The 19,583-nt window shown below is 44.6% G+C and overlaps 2 protein-coding genes across 4 annotated transcripts; one reads left to right on the forward strand and one right to left on the reverse strand.

Moving 5' to 3' along the window:
- Window positions 1-403: 403 nt before the first annotated feature.
- Window positions 404-13,330, reverse strand: xab2 (XPA binding protein 2). 3 transcript variants are annotated; one of them, XM_077619466.1, is made up of 20 exons: window positions 10,141-13,330; window positions 9,957-10,043; window positions 6,135-6,283; window positions 5,922-6,045; window positions 5,646-5,843; window positions 5,443-5,577; window positions 5,199-5,363; window positions 4,873-5,017; window positions 4,634-4,785; window positions 3,799-3,918; window positions 3,584-3,715; window positions 3,368-3,499; window positions 2,960-3,073; window positions 2,722-2,884; window positions 2,364-2,554; window positions 1,593-1,715; window positions 1,335-1,506; window positions 1,140-1,266; window positions 938-1,041; window positions 404-866 (listed from the first exon to the last, which is right to left on the reverse strand). In XM_077619466.1, the coding sequence occupies exons 4-20, from the start codon at window positions 5,928-5,930 to the stop codon at window positions 805-807; spliced, it is 2,244 nt and encodes a 747-aa protein (XP_077475592.1). In that variant the 5' UTR covers window positions 5,931-6,045; window positions 6,135-6,283; window positions 9,957-10,043; window positions 10,141-13,330; the 3' UTR covers window positions 404-804. The 3 variants fall into 3 exon arrangements, with proteins under 3 accessions (XP_077475592.1, XP_077475591.1, XP_077475590.1); XM_077619465.1 differs by adding an exon at window positions 8,451-8,634 and having other exon boundaries at window positions 9,957-13,330; XM_077619464.1 differs by lacking the exons at window positions 9,957-10,043; window positions 10,141-13,330 and adding an exon at window positions 6,588-6,764.
- On the forward strand, window positions 10,003-19,348 carry LOC144088329 (myosin heavy chain, fast skeletal muscle). Its single transcript, XM_077618664.1, has 39 exons — window positions 10,003-10,209; window positions 10,300-10,473; window positions 10,519-10,675; window positions 10,766-10,793; window positions 10,875-10,983; window positions 11,133-11,225; window positions 11,304-11,367; window positions 11,440-11,538; window positions 11,623-11,726; window positions 11,808-11,946; window positions 12,033-12,151; window positions 12,251-12,400; window positions 12,477-12,647; window positions 12,724-13,050; window positions 13,123-13,176; window positions 13,258-13,345; window positions 13,442-13,559; window positions 13,644-13,767; window positions 13,836-13,972; window positions 14,096-14,351; window positions 14,453-14,695; window positions 14,777-14,953; window positions 15,056-15,201; window positions 15,289-15,379; window positions 15,466-15,855; window positions 15,941-16,067; window positions 16,194-16,312; window positions 16,405-16,601; window positions 16,706-16,889; window positions 16,951-17,116; window positions 17,249-17,373; window positions 17,466-17,774; window positions 17,838-18,041; window positions 18,115-18,240; window positions 18,323-18,493; window positions 18,586-18,690; window positions 18,851-18,946; window positions 19,024-19,155; window positions 19,243-19,348. The coding sequence occupies exons 1-39, from the start codon at window positions 10,003-10,005 to the stop codon at window positions 19,258-19,260; spliced, it is 5,844 nt and encodes a 1,947-aa protein (XP_077474790.1). The 3' UTR covers window positions 19,261-19,348.
- Window positions 19,349-19,583: the final 235 nt, after the last annotated feature.

A 19,583-nucleotide genomic window follows, 5' to 3' on the forward strand; every position in this document is an offset into this window, starting at 1 on the left:
AATTATGAAAATATAATAGAACATGGCCCACCACGAACAATAAGCTTAACTTTAGCCGAAATTGGGTTGCACTTCTCAATTTTAACACAATACGGAGCTAGTGAGTTGGATTTAGTTCAGGGGTCAAAACCTGATAACGTAATTTTTTTCTCTTAATATTCAAATGTGATGAATTTGGCTTTCTTGGTTGTTGTTGTTGTTATTATTTTTACTTTGTTGCTCTGCAAGCTAATTTAGTTAAAATAACCTGGAATAGTAGCCAAATATCGCTGAATTATTCTGTATTATGAAGGCTGGCATTGAGTGATCACATTTCCCTGCCATTGACAGCAATAGATGTCAATCTATTGTCAGCAATGGCAGCCAAACAGTGACTATTTAAATGACAGTTCACCACAGTACGTGATATTTAGGGATTTTATTTTGAAGGCTTGCTTACTGAGATAATGCTGCTCTAAATCTAGAAGAATGCAAAATATATGTAGAAATACAGATTTTATCATTTCCTTGCAACATATTAAACAGTATAGGAGAAAAAACAATTTACCTTACCTAACAAGGCGTTATAATTCCAGACGGCTCAATTGCTCACTACCATTTGTAGTTGACAAAGTCTGCCCCCCTGTGGTCATCATCATGAAATGCAAGCTATGTCTTCCATCAAAAAAGGGAAGATGCAAACTAACAGAGTGAATGCAACAAAAGGCAATAATTCACATATGCATACATTACCACCGTATAAAAGTGACTACAACAAAACAAAAGTAAAAAATAAAAATAAAAAGTGTTCGTGAGCAGGTTTGCTCAATCCTCTTTCAGGCCTCCGTACACAGCAGTGGGAACACTTTTCTGTTCCAGTTGTACTTCTACAAAATAGGGCGAGAAAAAGAAAATAATTAGCGGGTTGTTTCAAAGTGAAATGAGCTGAACCACTCACCCTCCGGGCCTTGGCCATCATCTTCATCCTCGTCGTCTAAAGCGATCTCATCGGGATTGGCTTGTTTGACCAGCTCGCCCAACTCGCTGCGAGAGGCGTCGCTCCTGCAAATGCGGAAGAAAAAAAAATAAGAATCATCTCCATTTACGGATTCAAACGCACGGACGTTTGGATCCGCTTTTAAGCCTTCCGCAAAGGTGACCTAATGAAGAGAATCTTTTCTTTGGGCTTGGGTTTATCCTGCTCGGCCTCCGCGGCCATCTGCTGCGCTTTCTGCTCCAGCATCTTCATGTCGTCAATTCCCAACTGGCCCGGCGCGAGATCCGACACTGGGAAAAGAACGAATCATTAACGTGCCCGCTCGGTCCCGAACAAGGAGCGGCGGTAGCCATTTTACCGGTGCCCGTGGAGCTGGTGGTGGCTTTCATCATCTGAGACGACATGAAGTTGACCTGAGTGTTGTACGTGGCCTGGACGCTGCGTTTGATTCGGAGCATTTCTCGAATGGTGTCCTCGTTTCCGTGGCGGATCTCAAACTCCTTCCACGTCTGCCAAAATGTAGCTGTGACCTTTCAAAAAAATTAATAAAAAAACTCATGAAAGGTTGGAGAAGAAAAAAAAAGGCAGGGCTGAAGGGGGAGGAGCTTCTTCTTACCCTGGGGTCACAGATCTGGGAGCAGTAGGAATAGATGGCCCGGGCCCTATCGATTTCACCCAGTTTGCTTTCCATGTCGGCAAATCGCAAGCACATATCCCTGGAATGCTCATCCGGCAGGACCTGGAAACATTGATTTTTTTATTTTTTAGTAGCTCTCTGGATGCCACTAGGCGTCCGATCTACTTTTATCCGCAACAGTGCATTCCTGCTTTGTGTGTTTGTGTAAATGCATTCTTCCTCGCGAGGGTAAGACTAAAGTAGAGTCGGAGGGTAAATTGGTTAAAATGTCAAAGGCTGAATAATAGTTTAGATTTTTTTTGAAAGAAAAAGTACAAATACTTTAAGCGCATTTTAAAGACATCTGAAACCACAGTGGTGACATCTTGTCCATGTGAAAAAAGCCATTGCTCTGAATTGTATTGCTTGTAAAAACTGCATTTTAAGATTGTGCCTTTTATTCTTAATAAATGGATAACACACAATAAATAAAAATGCAATATCTTAAAATTGTGCAATATTTTAGAATTACCTTGCCCAGGCTTGACTTTTTAATTTACTTGTTATTACTGGGAAAAACGCACTTTGTGGAGTAGCACCACCAATTTCGTTATACGCAGCTGGGTATAATGCCAATAAAGGCTTTTCATTTGATAGCCTGTCTGTCAATTTTTTATTTTTATTTTTTTATTTTTTTAAACATTTTCCAAAACCCCACTATATAATATAGCTATATAATAGCTGGTCAAACACGACGAAAGCTGAACGTACCTCAATAGACTTTTGGTAAATGGCCCTGGTGTAAGTGACGCCATAAATTTCGGCCGCCCTCTTGATGTAGATGTTGAACATCTGGTGCCTCTCCTCGTTTTCCACCGCCTCCGTGGCCCGTTCGTAAACGGCCATGGCGTGACGTGCGAGGCCGTACTCTTCCTCCAGCTTGGCGTACAGCAGGTAGATAGCTGCAAGATTGTGCACCGTGAGTATTCAAAGTGGTTCTGTGGTCACGCGGACCTTACGTCGCCGAGAGTCAAAGTCAAACAGCTTCACTTTTTTTTGAAGTAAAATAACGGTGAAGCGTAGAAATGGAAGTCTGTGGTAACTAGGTATTTTTTTAAAATCCACTCACTTTTGGCGAATTTGGCGGGGCAGCCATCCAGGGCCTGCTCGAACAGATCTCTGGCTCTCTCCAGTTTCTTGCCTGCGTATCGGTCGATGAACTTGGTCAAGTAGGTGTTCCAGATGTCGTAAACGTTTGGCCACTTAAAGAGGGCGATGCCACGCTCGTAGGCCTGGGGTGGTGGGGACAAAACAGCATTAGCGCCATCTTGGTTGGCTCGCCTCGGACACTTAATAACAACTCTTACTTTGAAGCTCTCCTCAAAGTAGTTGTGCTCTTCGAGGAACATGGCGTAGTTGATGACGATCTGCGGCGTGGCGATGCGCAGGTCGATAATGCGGTCATAAACTGCTTTTGTAGACTGAAAGGAGAAGAATGCAAATGGGGAAAAAAAAAACACAGAAACAGCGGCCATTTTTCTTCACAACGGACAATAATTTGATTGAACGCTTTCAGGGACAGCTCACCTTTAAGCCTTTTTTCAGCTTTTGTGACAATATATTTTAGACTTTTTATCCCTCAATTAGGGCATTTTTTTGTCATTAAAAAGACTAATATTAGCAATAATTCTTTTTTTTTTTTTTTAATTATTCATCAAGATTCTATTTGTACCATTATGTACACATGTATAAATAAACATAATGTTGAACCGTACCTGAAAGGTGCCGAGACTCTCTTCCAAGTCGGCCAGCATGGACCAGACCTTCAAAGACTTGTAGACCCTATTTTGGACGGGCTCGGAAGCATCGAAATACTCCGCCTTCTTGGACGGAATGGCCGTGGCTTTCTACAAGCAACGAGTCGACAGTGGAGAACATCATCATCAACCCGTTCGTGGTTGACGGCGATTGGACGAAAAGCAGAGCCTCACGCGAAGTATCTTCAGCGCCTGTTCGTAGTTCTCGTGCCGGAGCTCCATCTCGCCGTATTCGCACCATACCGCGGCCAGGTCGTCCACTTGCTTGTAGTTCACTTTGGTGGCCTTTTCAAAGATGGTCGTGGCCTAAAAAAATAAATACAAATAAAAAAATAAATGAAAGCGGTGGATGTTTTCACACGTTTTTCTTCAGGTGCTCGTGTACTCACGTCATCCAGCTGCTGATTTTCCTCGTAGAATTTAGCAAAGGTCACCCACAGCGTGTGCGGCTTTCCAGTGGCTTTTATGGGATCGACAGTCTGCACTGCCTCGGTGTATGTGTTGATAATCTGTGGCATAAAGAAGTTTTTGTTGTTGTCATTTTTTGAGTAGCCTACCAAGTCATTCTCGTTAGTTGACAATAAAAGACAATACCGTATTTTCTCGCATATACGCTGTATTTTTCGCCAAAAAAAAAGACTGAATCGAGGGTACGGCTTTTATGTGCACAAATTAGACTTGACATGCACGAAAGACAACGCGGGCGATACGGTCATTTATTTTAAAATAGAGAAAGGATAAACAGATAAAACGCTTAACAAAATTTATTTTGACGTCTGTGAAATAAATTCAAGAAAAAAAAATGGTATCTTGCATAAAACGTTAAAAAAAACTCACTTGTGCCTGCCATTACTCGCTCAGGCTGCCCTCATCTTACCTAGGGATGACAAACTAGACCGCTACGGACACACTTCCTGGTTGTACTGCTCACTTGACTTCCTTTTTTCAATTTGTCTACGTGCGGGCAACAATGTGCAATCCAGAAAACCATCCTTTCGATTCATACAGAATCTCAGAAATGCAAAGTGCGATGATTTTTCTTAAGATTTTCCCTTCAAAGTAACACATTTGGACTCCCTATTAAAACCCTGAATATGGAGGCAAAAATTGTGAACCGGGGGGCGTCTTATACGAGAGAAATGGTCAAATTGAACATGTTTAAGGTCATTTTACGACTAATATGCGAAAAAATACGGTAGTAATAGTCAAAAGCCCAACAATCACCTGCCGTGGTGTCCCCTCGTACAGTTTCACCCGTTTATGCCACTCGTGGACATTGTGGGGGTTCTGGCGCAACAGCACGCTGTTCAAAAGAAGCGGTCGTCGCGCTATCAGCTCCTCAAAACGGGTCAGTCGAAGTTCCAGATCGGTGTCATCTAGGCAGGACAGAGCAAAAAAAAAAACAAGAGTGACGGACCGAACGGGAACGAGGTCTGCTTCAGAGGACTCGGCCCGACACCAACCGTCTACGTCGTGGCCCATCTCCGAAGTGGTCTCCATCTTGGCCGCGATCATGCTTTCTTCAAACTGAGCGTAACTGTCAAAAACTTGGGTGAAATCCCTGACGGTGACCACGGTAAGAATGGCCTCCTCGTACACATCGCGGGCCTACAAGGCATGATAAAGAAAAATTACAATTATACTGGTAGTTGTTGTTTAAACAATGGCAAAATCCAACACAAGACGCATTTAGTGGCGTAGCGGAGGTCTTGTACATTTACAACGTGGCCGAGAATGAAAGTTCTGGCGGCTAGGCTCGTTCGCTTGGAATGGTTATTTATTGACAAACCTTTTCAAAAAGGCCACTCCTGATGTAGTAATCCGCCAAAGAGCACCAAAGCTTGCCGAGCTGGTCGGTAAAACGAGTGAGGCCTCCACGGATGATGGCGCCGACGTTTAAAGAGGTCACCTTGTCGGGGTTCTGCGAAATCAAGTCGCACAACTCGTGCCAGAGCTGCGTTGGAAATTCAAATATGAATTAGAAATATGTCATGGTGGAGTCCAAAATGAGAAAAAGAGTCAAAAGAACATACCTGGTAGTTTGATTTGCCTTCTTTAGACACAAAGGTTTCATCGTTGACAACCGCGGCGAGACGCACGGCGGCTTCATCCAAGCGCCCAACAGACTTTAAGTACTCAATGTATTCTTCTGCGTTCTCTGGAGAAAGCTGCACAAAACACGATGGCATTTGAACAAGGAAGGTTTTGACAAACGGCAGCTCCCGTCAATCCGCACCTTGAGGTATCGGCGGTAGACGCGAATGGCCGTCTCGGGCAGGGGCAGGCTTCGGACGAAGCGAAGGTAGATGGGCCAGATGCGGGGGTGCTGAGTAACTGGAAGAGCTCGGAGTGCACGGTCAAACGTCCGCCGGCTCCTCATGATCTTACTCTGGGTCACTAGGAAGTGGCAATAATCGGTCCAAATCCTGGGCATCTGTTGGCATGGAAAAATGAAATGAACAATCAGAAAATTGGACCAGATTAAATATATATGACTTCTAATCCCACTCACCTTGTGCATGAACACTAATGCTCTTTCATGACAGTTATTGATTTCTTCATACACAGGTTCATTTATGCATTTCCCCTTGACTTGTTTCCTTCTCTCCCTCAGATAATTGTACCATAATTTATAGCTGTGGGAAAACAATTTGGTTTTCTGCATGAACATTTTCCACACATATACATAGCGATTAAATGTAGAAGCAATGTAGCTCACATTTACCTTCCAGGTAGCTCTTTCAGAGCTCGTTCATAGATCAAATTAAGCACGGATTTCTCAGCATTCTGTTTAAACTCGATGTAACGAATCCAGCACTTGACGGAATATGGATTTCTGATGATCTCCTCTTCATAAGGCAGGTCATCGTCTTCCTAATAAGAAATGAAATCACATTTCACCACCCTTAGCATAAATATGCTGTACCGCCACAAAGATGATGATACTCTTTTCTTAAATACAATGGATTACATAGCACTACTGGACACAATTTAACAAAACAGGAAATAACCCGTACTATATGGTCAAACTTGCGGCTACAAACAAGATTCACAACACTAATAAGTGAACTTTATCAACGACGCACCTAGCATGCCTCGCACAAGTGATTAGCACGGCCGCAACAATCAACTATCTTTTTCCACATTTAGTAAATAGGCATTTTCAATGAAAACTTACAAACATAACATCTTGTTGTGTCTTTTGTGAAGACATTTTACCACGGTAGATGACCGGATGAACGTAAACTAGCACTGTTAGCTAACGCGGGCTAAGTAGCTAACTTAGCCAAAGCGTGTATACCAGAGATTGTACAAAACAGTGAAATGGCTACGTCCGTTGTCAAAGTGCATCACGTGTAGCCTTTCAGCCAATGAAACGTGAATTTGGGGCAGCCGAAAAGTCCTCCCATGTGTCGTAAAACGTTATGTCGCCTGTCAAAATGTCAACAAAAACAGACGTAATCAACCATTTATGTTAGATTCACACAGAAATATTATGGGAAAACATTTATTATCAAATCGAAGAATTTTCCCTGAACTATGTCATCGATCTTACAAGTAAATAGAAACTCTTCCTTTAATACAATCTCTGAGTCGTAGAGAACTTCCGCATTGGTCACTGCGCAAAAGCAGTACGTACTATTTTTTTTTCCTTGAGTGAACGGATTAGCTTTTAATATTAACCCTTTGAGGCCTTAGGTGTATATAATATGACCCATAATAAAAAATTCAATAATTAAATAACCTCAACTTAAATTAAGAGTTAATTAAATGAAGTGTTACGTCGCAACATCACAGAAAGACTAACGTTAAGTAATTCGTTTCAATTGCTTATCAATAATAAATGTCATTGTAGCAAATGTGTTATGGAGTACACCAGGATTGGAATTAAAATAATTGGAATAAAATGCAAATAACTCAATTTTTAGATAGAAAAAAAAATCTAAGATTTGAGTTCAGCACACCAGAAGCATTGGCATTTTTTTTTTGCAACATAACATTTTATTGCTAAGCAGTGTAATCAGCTGATTGAGAGAAACCCTCCTTGTGTCAGCCAATCCTAGAACTGTCTGGGGCCAAAGGTTAATGCTTTGGGTCAAATGTTAAATGTCATCCAACTGCAGTCCCCTCCGAGCCACCCATTACGATGCACCTGGTTAGAAATAAGCATAAAACGCCATTGGTAACATTCATTCATTTCAACACCGATTATCCTTGTCAGAGTTGCGAGGAGGCGGAGATTCATGACACAATGCATTATTTTCAACTACAATGAGACAAAAGATGGAAGCCATTCATTGAGCGGATGTGACTAGTGTCCAAAAATAGAAAAGAGAAAGCACACCCTGGCCCACTTGCCCCTATTTGTCATCCTTTGGAATTGGCTATCAGCGTTGATGAAATCTGGTCCATGTAGGCAGTATTAAGAGTATCACTGTCGATATGTATATGCCATCCTATTTTCAACTGGATTCAGATATCCACATATATCTTCAGTTTTTTCCTCCTTCTTGTCATTAGGTACAATTAATATACAGATTTTTTTTTAAATTCAGTCCTGCCATCATCAAGGAAGGAAGTGCTTTAATGGGACACATTCCTCTTACAGTTATATTGTTGACACTATTCCAAAGCCTTTTTTTAATGTCATTACTACATTAAAACAGTATCAAATTAAATAATGTTTTTAAATTGACTCATTAAAAAAAATACTATATTATGCATGTTAGAATGACCGTTAAAACTTTCAAAACATTTTTTTCCCAATAAACCCAATTGAGTGTGGCATACAATTTCAAAACTAACATGTCCGCGAAACTTTACAAGAGTGCATTGTAAACACGCTGTCACTTTATCATCTCAACTCGATTGTCAGAGCGGTGGAAATCGAAACCATTTTGTAATCTTGGCTTAAATGATACACTTACATTGTTAAAAAGACGCGGTGAGAATTTTGCATTCGCCCGCGAGGTGCTTGTTCATAAACCAAAATTACGTTTGGTTTAACATTTAATTTTACATATGTACCAGCCATTCTTACCCCAAGCTCTTGGAGACAGCTGAATATTCAATGGGGGGCCCACGGCGTATCAATGGCGGAGTTGGGTAGCTTTACAAGGACAGCGATTGGCCATCTCAACATCATCCTCAGAATCAACTCCATCCCAAGGATGAAGGATCTCTTGACATCTGAGCTGGACTTAATTTAGGTTGTTTCACCATTCCTTAAATGGAACGGCAAAATAGCTATTTGAACGTCATATCTTCTATCTGGTTTTAATAGACATAGATGGGATGTACAAGTGTTCTGCAACTATACACCCCAGCCATTCGGGTTCAAAGTTGTTGGCCGGCCACCTTGGCTCGAATTTAAACAAGTGTAATGAATATCTCTCACGTAAGTGGGCTGCTAAATCTGCTCCAGTCTTTGCTGGAGCAAAGTAGGGTTTAAAGACCCCCGTGATGGATTCATTGTCGTCGTCGTCTATTTGGAGACATTCTTCGTACATTGCTGTCACACCTCGCATTTTATTGGCTTAGCTCAAGCATTTCTGTCCGGCCTTCTGCTAATATAATATATCATGTAACCGTCTAAACTCAATTATAAGGTTACGATGATAAAATAATACGATTGAGCTGGATATCCTGCGAGGAATGTTATTGAAATGCATGATTTCAAAGACGGTGAGACGACGAAACATTTGAAGACGTCACGTATCGACGTTTTGAATAAGCACAAAAGTTTTGGGGTGTTAAAAAAATGTTTTAAACTGGGCGCTGTCATGGCTGTATTCCTCTCTTTGACTGCAGCTACGATGGGTGCTCAGTTTCGTCTTTCAGACACAAAACGGCTAGCGAAGGTCAGGTGTCTGAGGATGTCTCTGGTGATGGCAGGACGACATGACCAAATTGAGTTGGGATCATTTGCTGAGCTTGTCATGTCCCGCCTATATAAATGCAAGCGCTTTGCTTCCACTGACAACCGACAGACATCCCACCCAGGTCAGTGCTGTTTCTTCGTCTACTTTATGGCTTTTTAATGAATGTTTAGATTCAATCATTTCCAGGAATACCATGTAGAAATATTTCCAAATAGATTCAAACTTATTTTCTAGTTTGTTAAGACCCAGGAGTTAGCTTGTTAGTTTTACTCAGTACACGTTATGGCATAGCTATTTAGAAAAAGCTAAACAGAAAGAAATCTTATTGCATGAAGAGAGTCAATAGTAATCTCAAGATGAAAATTTGGGATAGCTTCTTTTTTGCTTTTTTGCAAAGCAATCAATAATAATAAATTATAATTTGTCCTCCATGCTATTTTCAGGCTCCTCACCAAGGAATTGAGGCCGTTCTTCTTGTTTTAGTGAGGTACGAAATCAGTTTTAGCATTTATAAGAGTGTTTGACACGACATCCACATATGTGGACATCACATTTTGCTTGGTGTAGATCACGTTTGTATACCATACGTTAGTATTGTGCCTGGCGCACCTTGGTATTTGTGGCAAGTTACGATTTTTGAAATGAGCAAAAAGGTGAAGACTTACCAGAATAATGCCGGGTGTCCGTTTCAGTCCGAACTAAGGTGCCATCATGGGGGACAAAGAAATGGGTGCCTTCGGGCCGGCGTCTATCTATCTCCGCAAACCGGAGAAGGAGAGGATCGAGGCTCAGAATAGACCTTTTGATGCCAAGACCGCCTTCTTTGTGACGGTTCCTGATGAGATGTACCTGAAGGGTAAGCTCGTCAGCAAAGAGGGTGGCAAAGCTACCGTTGAAGTCCTCGGAGAAGCTGGCAAGGTAAGGTGGAAAAACGAAAGCCCCCCCCCAACAATCCCGGGCGTCTACTCTTGCGTGACGGGGTCTGTATTTTTTCCCGACATCTCGCAGAAAGTCACGGTCAAAGAGGATGAAATCCATCCAATGAACCCTCCCAAGTACGAAAGGATTGAGGACATGGCCATGATGACCCACCTCAACGAGCCTTGCGTGTTGTATAACCTCAAAGAGCGTTATGCCTCTTGGATGATCTACGTGAGTTTCCTGTGGCAAGAGTATCGCGCGGTCAGGTTTTTCCGCTTTTTTCACGTCTCGCCTCTGCTTTTTCAGACCTACTCTGGGTTGTTCTGCGTTGTCGTGAATCCCTACAAGTGGCTTCCGGTGTACGACTCGGTATGCGTCTCGGCCTACAGAGGCAAGAAGAGGATTGAGGCTCCTCCCCACATCTTCTCCATCTCTGACAACGCCTATCAGTTTATGCTCACTGGTAAAATAAGACGATTCGGTTGTTTAAACCGAGCCCAAGTAGAAAACGGGAACTTGTCTCTGACATAGATCATTGCTTCTTGTGTTTCAGACCGTGAGAACCAGTCTATCCTGATCACGTAAGTCTTGAAAGCCAATTTTTGGTAGGGGGGGAACTTTTGGGGGAGAAAGTGTGCTCAAAATGTCATGATATTCCTCAGTGGAGAATCTGGCGCAGGAAAAACTGTCAACACCAAGCGTGTCATCCAGTACTTTGCAACAATTGCAGTCGTTGGAGGGAAAAAGGCTGAAGGATCTGGAAAGATCCAGGTAAGACGAAGAAAAGAGTCCGTCGAATTCAGATTTGTGCTCGTCCTTTAAGAGTAAACTCTACACTGTCGTTACACGCTTCTCTCGCTGGAGGCTGATGAGTTAGTCCGCTAGAAATATTACTTGACGGCAGAATTGTGACCTTGCAGGGTTCTCTGGAAGATCAAATCATTGCAGCCAACCCTCTGCTGGAGGCCTACGGTAATGCCAAGACCGTGAGGAATGACAACTCCTCTCGTTTCGTAAGTACTAGTCCAATGATTGACAATCATATCGACTCCTTAAGTCCCAAACTGACATGTTATCCTGAACACTTTTAGGGTAAATTCATCCGAATCCACTTCGGAACTTCCGGCAAGCTGGCTTCAGCTGATATTGAAACTTGTGAGTTTTCCCTTCATTGCATAAATTGCGCAAAATATTTGGATCCTTATGAATTTCTGTCTGACCATTAAGATCTGCTGGAGAAGTCCCGTGTCACCTTCCAGTTGTCCGCCGAGAGGAGCTACCATATCTTCTATCAGCTGATGACAGGACACAAGCCCGAGCTGCTGGGTAAGTCACATCAAATGTACACCTAAAGCGCCAGTAAACTATCATTCCAAAATAGGGTGACGTATTCTCTTCATTTTATTCAAGAGGCTCTCCTGATTACCACCAACCCATATGACTACCCGATGATCAGCCAGGGTGAGATCACTGTCAAGAGCATCGACGACGTGGAGGAGTTCATTGCCACCGACGTAAGGAGAGAAAACCAGATGGGCACATTTGAGTTGGATCAGTGTGGACCAGAAATAAGATGAAACTTGTGCACGTTACAGACGGCCATTGACATCCTGGGATTCAACGCAGAGGAGAAACAGGGCATCTACAAGCTGACTGGTGCTGTGATGCATCACGGCAACATGAAATTCAAGCAGAAGCAGCGTGAGGAGCAGGCTGAACCTGATGGCACCGAGGGTATGCCTTGCAATCACACATCTAAATCCACTGGATGGCGTCTGTCCTCGTCTGAAGCAAATTCTAAACAACTGTCTTTTCATCAGTGGCTGACAAAATCGCCTACCTCACCGGTCTGAACTCAGCTGATATGCTGAAATGTCTGTGCTACCCCAGAGTCAAGGTTGGCAACGAGATGGTGACCAAAGGTCAGACCGTCCCACAGGTAAGAAAAATCAGGTTGAAATTCCAAAAAGACTATCGATGTGTCAATTTCTGATAAGCACGAGAACTGGAAATGTGAAATGATAAATTGAATTTGTAGGTCAACAATGCTGTCTCAGCTTTGTGCAAGTCCATCTACGAGAAAATGTTCTTGTGGATGGTCATCCGCATCAACGAGATGTTGGACACAAAGCAGCCAAGGCAGTTCTTCATCGGCGTGTTGGACATCGCCGGATTCGAGATCTTCGACGTAAGTAACAAAACACTCCAATCGGAATATGCTCGTGAACACATCAGTGGATAAAGTCGATATCTGTTTGGCGTAGTTCAACAGCTTGGAGCAGCTGTGCATCAACTTCACCAATGAGAAACTGCAACAGTTCTTCAACCACCACATGTTTGTCCTGGAGCAAGAAGAATACAAGAAAGAGGGCATTGACTGGGAATTCATTGACTTCGGTATGGACTTGGCTGCCTGCATCGAGCTCATTGAGAAGGTGAGATGGATCTTTCAGGCCAGGGACAGCTGGAGCAACCGTCTTTCTAACAAATCATTCTTGTTCTTTGCTTCAGCCACTGGGCATCTTCTCCATCCTTGAGGAGGAGTGCATGTTCCCCAAAGCTTCAGACACCACCTTCAAGAACAAGCTGCACGATCAGCATCTTGGCAAGACCAAGGCCTTCGAGAAGCCGAAGCCCGGAAAGGGCAAGGCTGAAGCCCACTTCTCACTGGTTCACTACGCCGGTACCGTGGACTACAACATCTCCGGATGGTTGGACAAGAACAAGGACCCACTGAACGACTCTGTGGTCCAGCTCTACCAGAAGTCTTCCAACAAGCTTCTGGCTATGTTGTATGCTGCCCATGGCGCTGCTGAAGGTATAACGGTCATGGCTGCTGTGGAAAACCCATCGGTTGATGATCACGATTGAGTAATAACGTGTTTTGGAAAAACAGAAACTGGCGCCAAGAAGGGAGGAAAGAAGAAGGGTGGTTCTTTCCAGACTGTCTCTGCTCTGTTCAGGGTAATGTTTGTGTGCGGGGGAGTTAATGGTTCCATGACTTGAAGTTGGCGTTCTGAAAACCTGTCATAATACACCCAACAGGAGAACTTGGGCAAGCTGATGACTAACTTGAGAAGCACTCATCCTCACTTTGTGCGTTGTCTGATTCCCAATGAATCCAAGACCCCAGGTCTGATTTTTCACTGAGGAACAATTTATATTCTTCACTGGAAACATTCAAAAGACAAAGAAAAATGAATCAAATCTTCTACTCACTCACTCTCAGGTCTTATGGAGAACTTCTTGGTCATCCACCAGCTGAGATGTAACGGTGTGCTTGAGGGCATCAGAATCTGCAGGAAAGGTTTCCCCAGCAGAATCCTCTATGGTGACTTCAAGCAGAGGTATTTGTCATTTTACAATTTGTACTTGAGTGTCATACAGGTTATTAATAGTAAGTAAGTAACCCACCACCTTTTGTCCGACAGATACAAAGTACTGAATGCCAGTGTCATCCCTGAGGGTCAGTTCATTGACAACAAGAAGGCTGCAGAGAAACTGCTGGGCTCCATTGATGTGGATCACACCCAGTACAAATTCGGCCACACAAAGGTGACTTTTTATCTTGTCTGAGCCATGTGCTTCTACAGTGGAGTCAACATTTGTTATTTTCTATCAAGGTCTTCTTCAAAGCCGGTCTTCTGGGTACCCTTGAGGAGATGAGAGACGAAAAATTGGCCGCGCTGGTGACCATGACTCAGGCTCTCTGCAGAGGATACGTTATGAGGAAGGAGTTTGTCAAGATGATGGAAAGGAGGTATGTCTATGCCGGTCCACGCTAAGCACGTCTTTGAGTGACCTTATGGACATAAAACCATATGTCCTAATACCGGAGAAAGCATATTACAATAAAATATCAATGTGTGCCTTCCCTTCCCAGAGAATCTATCTTCAGCATCCAGTACAACCTGCGTTCCTTCATGAACGTGAAGAACTGGCCATGGCTGAAGCTGTACTTCAAGGTCAAGCCTCTCCTGAAGAGCGCTGAGACCGAGAAGGAGTTGCAGGAAATGAAGGAGAATTATGACAAGATGCAAACTGACCTGTCAACTGCTCTGGCCAAAAAGAAGGATTTGGAGGAGAAAATGGTTTCCCTGCTGCAAGAGAAGAATGACCTGCAACTGCAAATCGCAGCGGTAAATGAAACGTTTAGCGCAGGCGTGGATCTGCTCAAATGCAACCACATTTTAACATGAAATGTCCAGTGAAAAAATGACTGAATACATTTTCGGTGTAGGAAGGTGATCACCTCTCAGATGCTGAGGAGCGGTGCGAGGGTCTCATCAAGAGCAAGATCCAGCTGGAGGCCAAGCTCAAAGAGTCGACTGAGAGACTGGAAGATGAAGAAGAAATCAATGCCGAGCTGACGGCCAAGAAGAGGAAGCTGGAGGACGAATGCTCAGAGCTGAAGAAGGATATTGATGATCTGGAACTCACCTTGGCTAAAGTGGAGAAGGAGAAGCATGCCACTGAAAACAAGGTGAACTTTGGTTCTTTTTTGTGTGAAAAGGAATTCCAAAGTAACAAAGTAGACTGAACCAACAAAATCACAATATTTCAGGTGAAAAATCTCACCGAGGAGTTGGCCACTCAAGATGAGTCCATTGCCAAGTTGACAAAGGAGAAGAAAGCCCTTCAGGAGGCCCACCAGCAAACGCTGGATGATCTTCAGGCTGAGGAAGACAAAGTCAACACTCTGACCAAGGCCAAGACAAAGCTGGAACAGCAAGTGGACGACGTAAGGACGCAACTGACATGAAATATTTGCCTGAATCTTGGACCGTATATGTTCACTCATTTCAAGAGTATAATTTACAATTATGAAATCATGTTGTAACAGCTTGAAGGCTCACTGGAGCAAGAGAAGAAGCTCCGCATGGACCTTGAGAGAGGCAAGAGGAAGCTCGAGGGTGACCTGAAACTGGCCCAGGAATCCATCATGGATCTGGAGAATGACAAACAACAATCTGATGAGAAAATCAAGAAGTAAGAAGGAAAAATATCTTGGAAACAAGACATCCCTGCTAGATAGAGAAATAGATCTTAGCATGTATGTTTCCTTTCTTCTCAAAGGAAGGACTTTGAAACCAGCCAGCTGCTCAGCAAGATTGAAGACGAGCAGTCCCTTGGTGCTCAGCACCAGAAGAAGATCAAGGAACTCCAGGTAACTTCTTCAACCGCGCCCGGTAAACCTGATAGACCAGGATCTCATTGGCAGTAATTTTGTCCTTACACTATGGTCCAACCTAGGCCCGCATTGAGGAGCTGGAAGAGGAGATCGAGGCCGAGAGGGCCGCCCGTGCCAAGGTGGAGAAGCAAAGGGCCGACCTTTCCAGGGAGCTGGAGGAGATCAGCGAGAGGCTGGAGGAAGCCGGCGGAGCCACGGCCTCTCAGATCGAGATGAACAAGAAGCGCGAGGCCGAGTTCCAGAAGCTGCGTCGCGATCTGGAGGAGTCCACCCTGCAGCACGAGTCCACGGCGGCCGCTCTGCGCAAGAAGCAGGCCGACAGCGTGGCCGAGCTGGGCGAGCAGATCGACAACCTCCAGCGCGTCAAGCAGAAGCTGGAGAAGGAGAAGAGCGAGTACAAGATGGAGATCGACGACCTCGCCAGCAATATGGAGACTGTCGCCAAAGCCAAGGTAAGAATTATTCATGAGCGTGAAAACAACTTTCAACCGGAATTATCACATGCTAATTATTAAGAATGCAATTTTTGGCGAATAGGGCAACTTGGAAAAAATGTGCAGGAGTCTGGAAGACTCACATGCCGAGCTCAAGACCAAATACGATGAGAACTTCCGCCAGTTCAATGACATGAACGCACAAAGGGCAAGGCTCCAAACTGAAAATGGTAATTCTTATTGTTATATTACGTCTTCATTTTTGAGTCGGACCTTGAATCCATGTTTCAACAGATCATATTTTGCCATTTAGTGGCTCCTGATTGTAATCAATTCCATTTCGATTTCCCTCTTAGGTGAGTTTTCACGCCAGCTCGAGGAGAAAGAGGCTTTGGTTTCCCAGCTGACCAGGGGCAAGCAGGCCTATACTCAGCAGACGGAGGAGCTCAAGAGACATGTTGAGGAGGAAGTCAAGGTATAGAAAAACGTCTCCTCAAACCATTCCCTGCGGTCCTTGGCATTGACTTGAAAAATCCTGAATTCTCGATTCCTTCCTCTGCTTACCAGGCCAAGAATGCCCTGGCCCATGCCGTTCAGTCTGCCCGCCACGACTGCGACCTGCTCAGGGAGCAGTATGAGGAGGAGCAGGAGGCTAAAGCAGAGCTGCAGCGAGGAATGTCCAAGGCCAACAGTGAGGTGGCACAGTGGAGGGCCAAATATGAGACTGACGCCATCCAGCGCACTGAGGAACTGGAGGAGGCCAAGTTAGTCTTTGAAACTTCATTCTTAGCTCACTGACCGTTACTTCTTCTCAGTGAAGCTCCTGATTTGCACATGACTGACAACGGAAATGCATTGCCACCTATAGGAAGAAGCTTGCCCAGCGTCTCCAGGACGCCGAGGAGTCCATTGAAGCCGTGAACTCCAAGTGCGCCTCTTTGGAGAAGACCAAGCAGAGGCTGCAGGGAGAGGTGGAGGACCTCATGATCGACGTTGAGAGAGCTAACGCCTTGGCTGCTAACCTTGACAAGAAGCAGAGGAACTTTGACAAGGTAAAGAAAAGGATCTAAGAAAAAGACTTTTCTCTCTTGCTAAATCTTACAAATGTTGTAGGTCCTGGCAGAATGGAAGCAGAAGTTCGAGGAGGGTCAGGCCGAGCTGGAAGGAGCCCAGAAGGAGGCTCGTTCTCTCAGCACCGAAATGTTCAAGATGAAGAACTCTTACGAGGAGGCTCTGGATCATCTGGAGACCATGAAGAGGGAGAACAAGAACCTTCAGCGTGAGTAATTCATTCTAACAGTGGATGAATCACATCGGAAGGAGAAGAATCCCTGACGATATATTTATGGGATTTTAAGACAATCGCCATAAAAGGATGTGCCATGACTTTATTATGTTCACTCGTACATAGAGGAGATCTCCGACTTGACTGAGCAGATCGGTGAGAGTGGCAAGTGCATCCATGAGCTGGAGAAGTCCAAGAAGACCGTTGAGTCTGAGAAGTCTGAAATTCAGACAGCACTGGAGGAGGCAGAGGTAAAAAATATGATCTGATGTGATCACAATAACACATTGGATTACATTCAACTTGAGCGACATCAGAGAACAAATTCAACTTTTCTCTTCAGGGCACACTGGAGCACGAGGAAGCCAAGATCATCCGCATCCAGCTCGAGCTCAACCAAGTCAAGGGCGAGATCGACAGAAAGCTGGCCGAGAAGGATGAGGAGATGGAGCAGATCAAGAGGAACAGCCAGAGAATTATCGACTCCATGCAGAGCACCCTCGATGCCGAGGTCAGGAGCAGGAACGACGCCCTGAGGGTCAAGAAGAAGATGGAGGGAGACCTGAACGAGATGGAGATTCAGCTTAGCCACGCCAACAGGCAGGCTGCTGAAGCCCAGAAACAGCTGAGGAATGTCCAGGGACAACTCAAGGTGAGCTCCTTATAATTACATGCTAATGGGCGGAGGATTGATGATTTGATTTTTTCCCCCCAGGATGCCCAACTGCACCTTGATGAGGCTGTCAGAGGACAGGAAGACCTGAAGGAGCAAGTGACCATGGTGGAGCGCAGGAACGGCCTGATGCTGGCTGAAATCGAGGAGCTGAGAGCCGGTCTGGATCAAACCGACAGAGCACGCAAAGTGGCCGAGCAGGAGCTGGTTGATGCCAGCGAGCGCGTCGGACTGCTGCACTCTCAGGTTCGTCTTCGCCCATTCAGACCACGTTGTTTCTTAAGCCAGATCTAATCAGCAACTGCTTTTCCCCAAACAGAACACCAGCCTGATCAACACCAAGAAGAAGCTGGAATCTGACTTTGTCCAGGTTCAAGGCGAAGTTGAAGATGCTGTTCAGGAAGCACGCAATGCTGATGAGAAGGCCAAGAAGGCCATCACTGATGTGAGAGCACTCGCAAATCCGAGACACTACAAAATGTTTCATCGACGCTAAAAAATCTTCGCTACCGTTTGAATCACTTCAGGCTGCCATGATGGCCGAGGAGCTGAAGAAGGAGCAGGACACTAGTGCTCACCTGGAGAGGATGAAGAAGAACCTGGAGGTCACCGTCAAGGATCTGCAGCATCGTCTGGATGAGGCCGAAAGCCTCGCCATGAAGGGTGGCAAGAAGCAGCTCCAGAAACTGGAATCCAGGGTACGAACTCTAATCTGGAAACTCGTCATCCATTTGACATGAGAAAGACATTTCTTGAGAGAATAAACGGAGGATCTGACGCCTCCTTGTAGGTGCGCGAGCTTGAGGCTGAAGTTGATGCCGAACAGAGACGCGGAGCTGATGCCATCAAGGGAGTCCGCAAATATGAGAGGAGAGTCAAGGAGCTGACTTATCAGGTACAATAGCTTTTTGACTTGTTATTTCAATTCTGCAACATTCTCATTGCTAACTAGAATTATATCAAAACTAAAATCAGGCAAATGTCATCTGCCAAAAAACATCATCTGTCACCTGACTCCAAGACGGAATGTGTTTGATTCCTCTGTTTCTTCATAGACTGAGGAGGACAAGAAGAACGGAATCAGGCTTCAGGATCTGGTGGACAAACTCCAGTTGAAAGTCAAGGCTTACAAGAGACAAGCCGAGGAGTCTGTGAGTTCACTTGTGTGGATTTTATCACCCGCGGTTGACTTGACTTCAACCCTGAACATGAATCGTTTCCACGACAGGAGGAGCAGGCCAACACTCACATGACCAGGTACAGGAAGGTCCAGCACGAGATGGAGGAGGCTCAGGAGCGCGCCGACATCGCCGAGTCTCAGGTCAACAAGATGAGGGTCAAGAGCCGTGATCTTGGAAAGGTAACGTTGGCCCAATTTCCTCTGCAGTTTTTCTTCCTCAATTGCTCCTTCGGCTCATGGATTCTCTTCTTTTCTTTTCTTTCCTAGACTGACTCTGCCGAGTAAGAGCGCCACCAAGATGCCTGAAAAACATGTTCATAAAATATGACAAATGTTTAAGGGTTTCTCAATAAAGAATGTATTTATTATCATGATCCTGTATCAATGTTTTTCTTTCTTCAACCATTTCAATTGGAAGTCTTGACTTGCAATGGATGATGGGCAGTTTAAGGTCAGCTGGGAAAAGTTCCAGCTCGCCCAGGACCCTCACCGGGACACGCGGATTAGAAAATAGACGGTCCGATTGACGATAGATCTGACAAGACGGAGGTTTCGCCCCGTTGAGCTGGTCAAGCACAGACTCGTGAATGCCCTCCGAATATTCGGCG

Source organism: Stigmatopora argus, chromosome 14, assembly GCF_051989625.1.
Source record: "Stigmatopora argus isolate UIUO_Sarg chromosome 14, RoL_Sarg_1.0, whole genome shotgun sequence".
NCBI lineage: Eukaryota > Metazoa > Chordata > Actinopteri > Syngnathiformes > Syngnathidae > Stigmatopora > Stigmatopora argus.

Bases quoted from the DNA above. Each gene is read 5' to 3' on its own strand.
- LOC144088329 (XM_077618664.1), top strand. From the start codon at position 10,003: ATGGGGGACAAAGAAATGGGTGCCTTCGGGCCGGCGTCTATCTATCTC. The intron at 10,984-11,132 runs GTAAGACGAAGA...GTGACCTTGCAG, and splicing joins AAGGATCTGGAAAGATCCAG to GGTTCTCTGGAAGATCAAAT. The intron at 11,226-11,303 runs GTAAGTACTAGT...GAACACTTTTAG, and splicing joins ATGACAACTCCTCTCGTTTC to GGTAAATTCATCCGAATCCA.
- xab2 (XM_077619464.1), bottom strand. From the start codon at position 6,623: ATGTCTTCACAAAAGACACAACAAGATGTTATGTTT. The intron at 3,919-4,633 runs GTGATTGTTGGG...TTTATGCCACAG, and splicing joins ACGAGGGGACACCACGGCAG to ATTATCAACACATACACCGA. The intron at 1,716-2,363 runs GTACGTTCAGCT...CAATGTTTCCAG, and splicing joins TTTACCAAAAGTCTATTGAG to GTCCTGCCGGATGAGCATTC.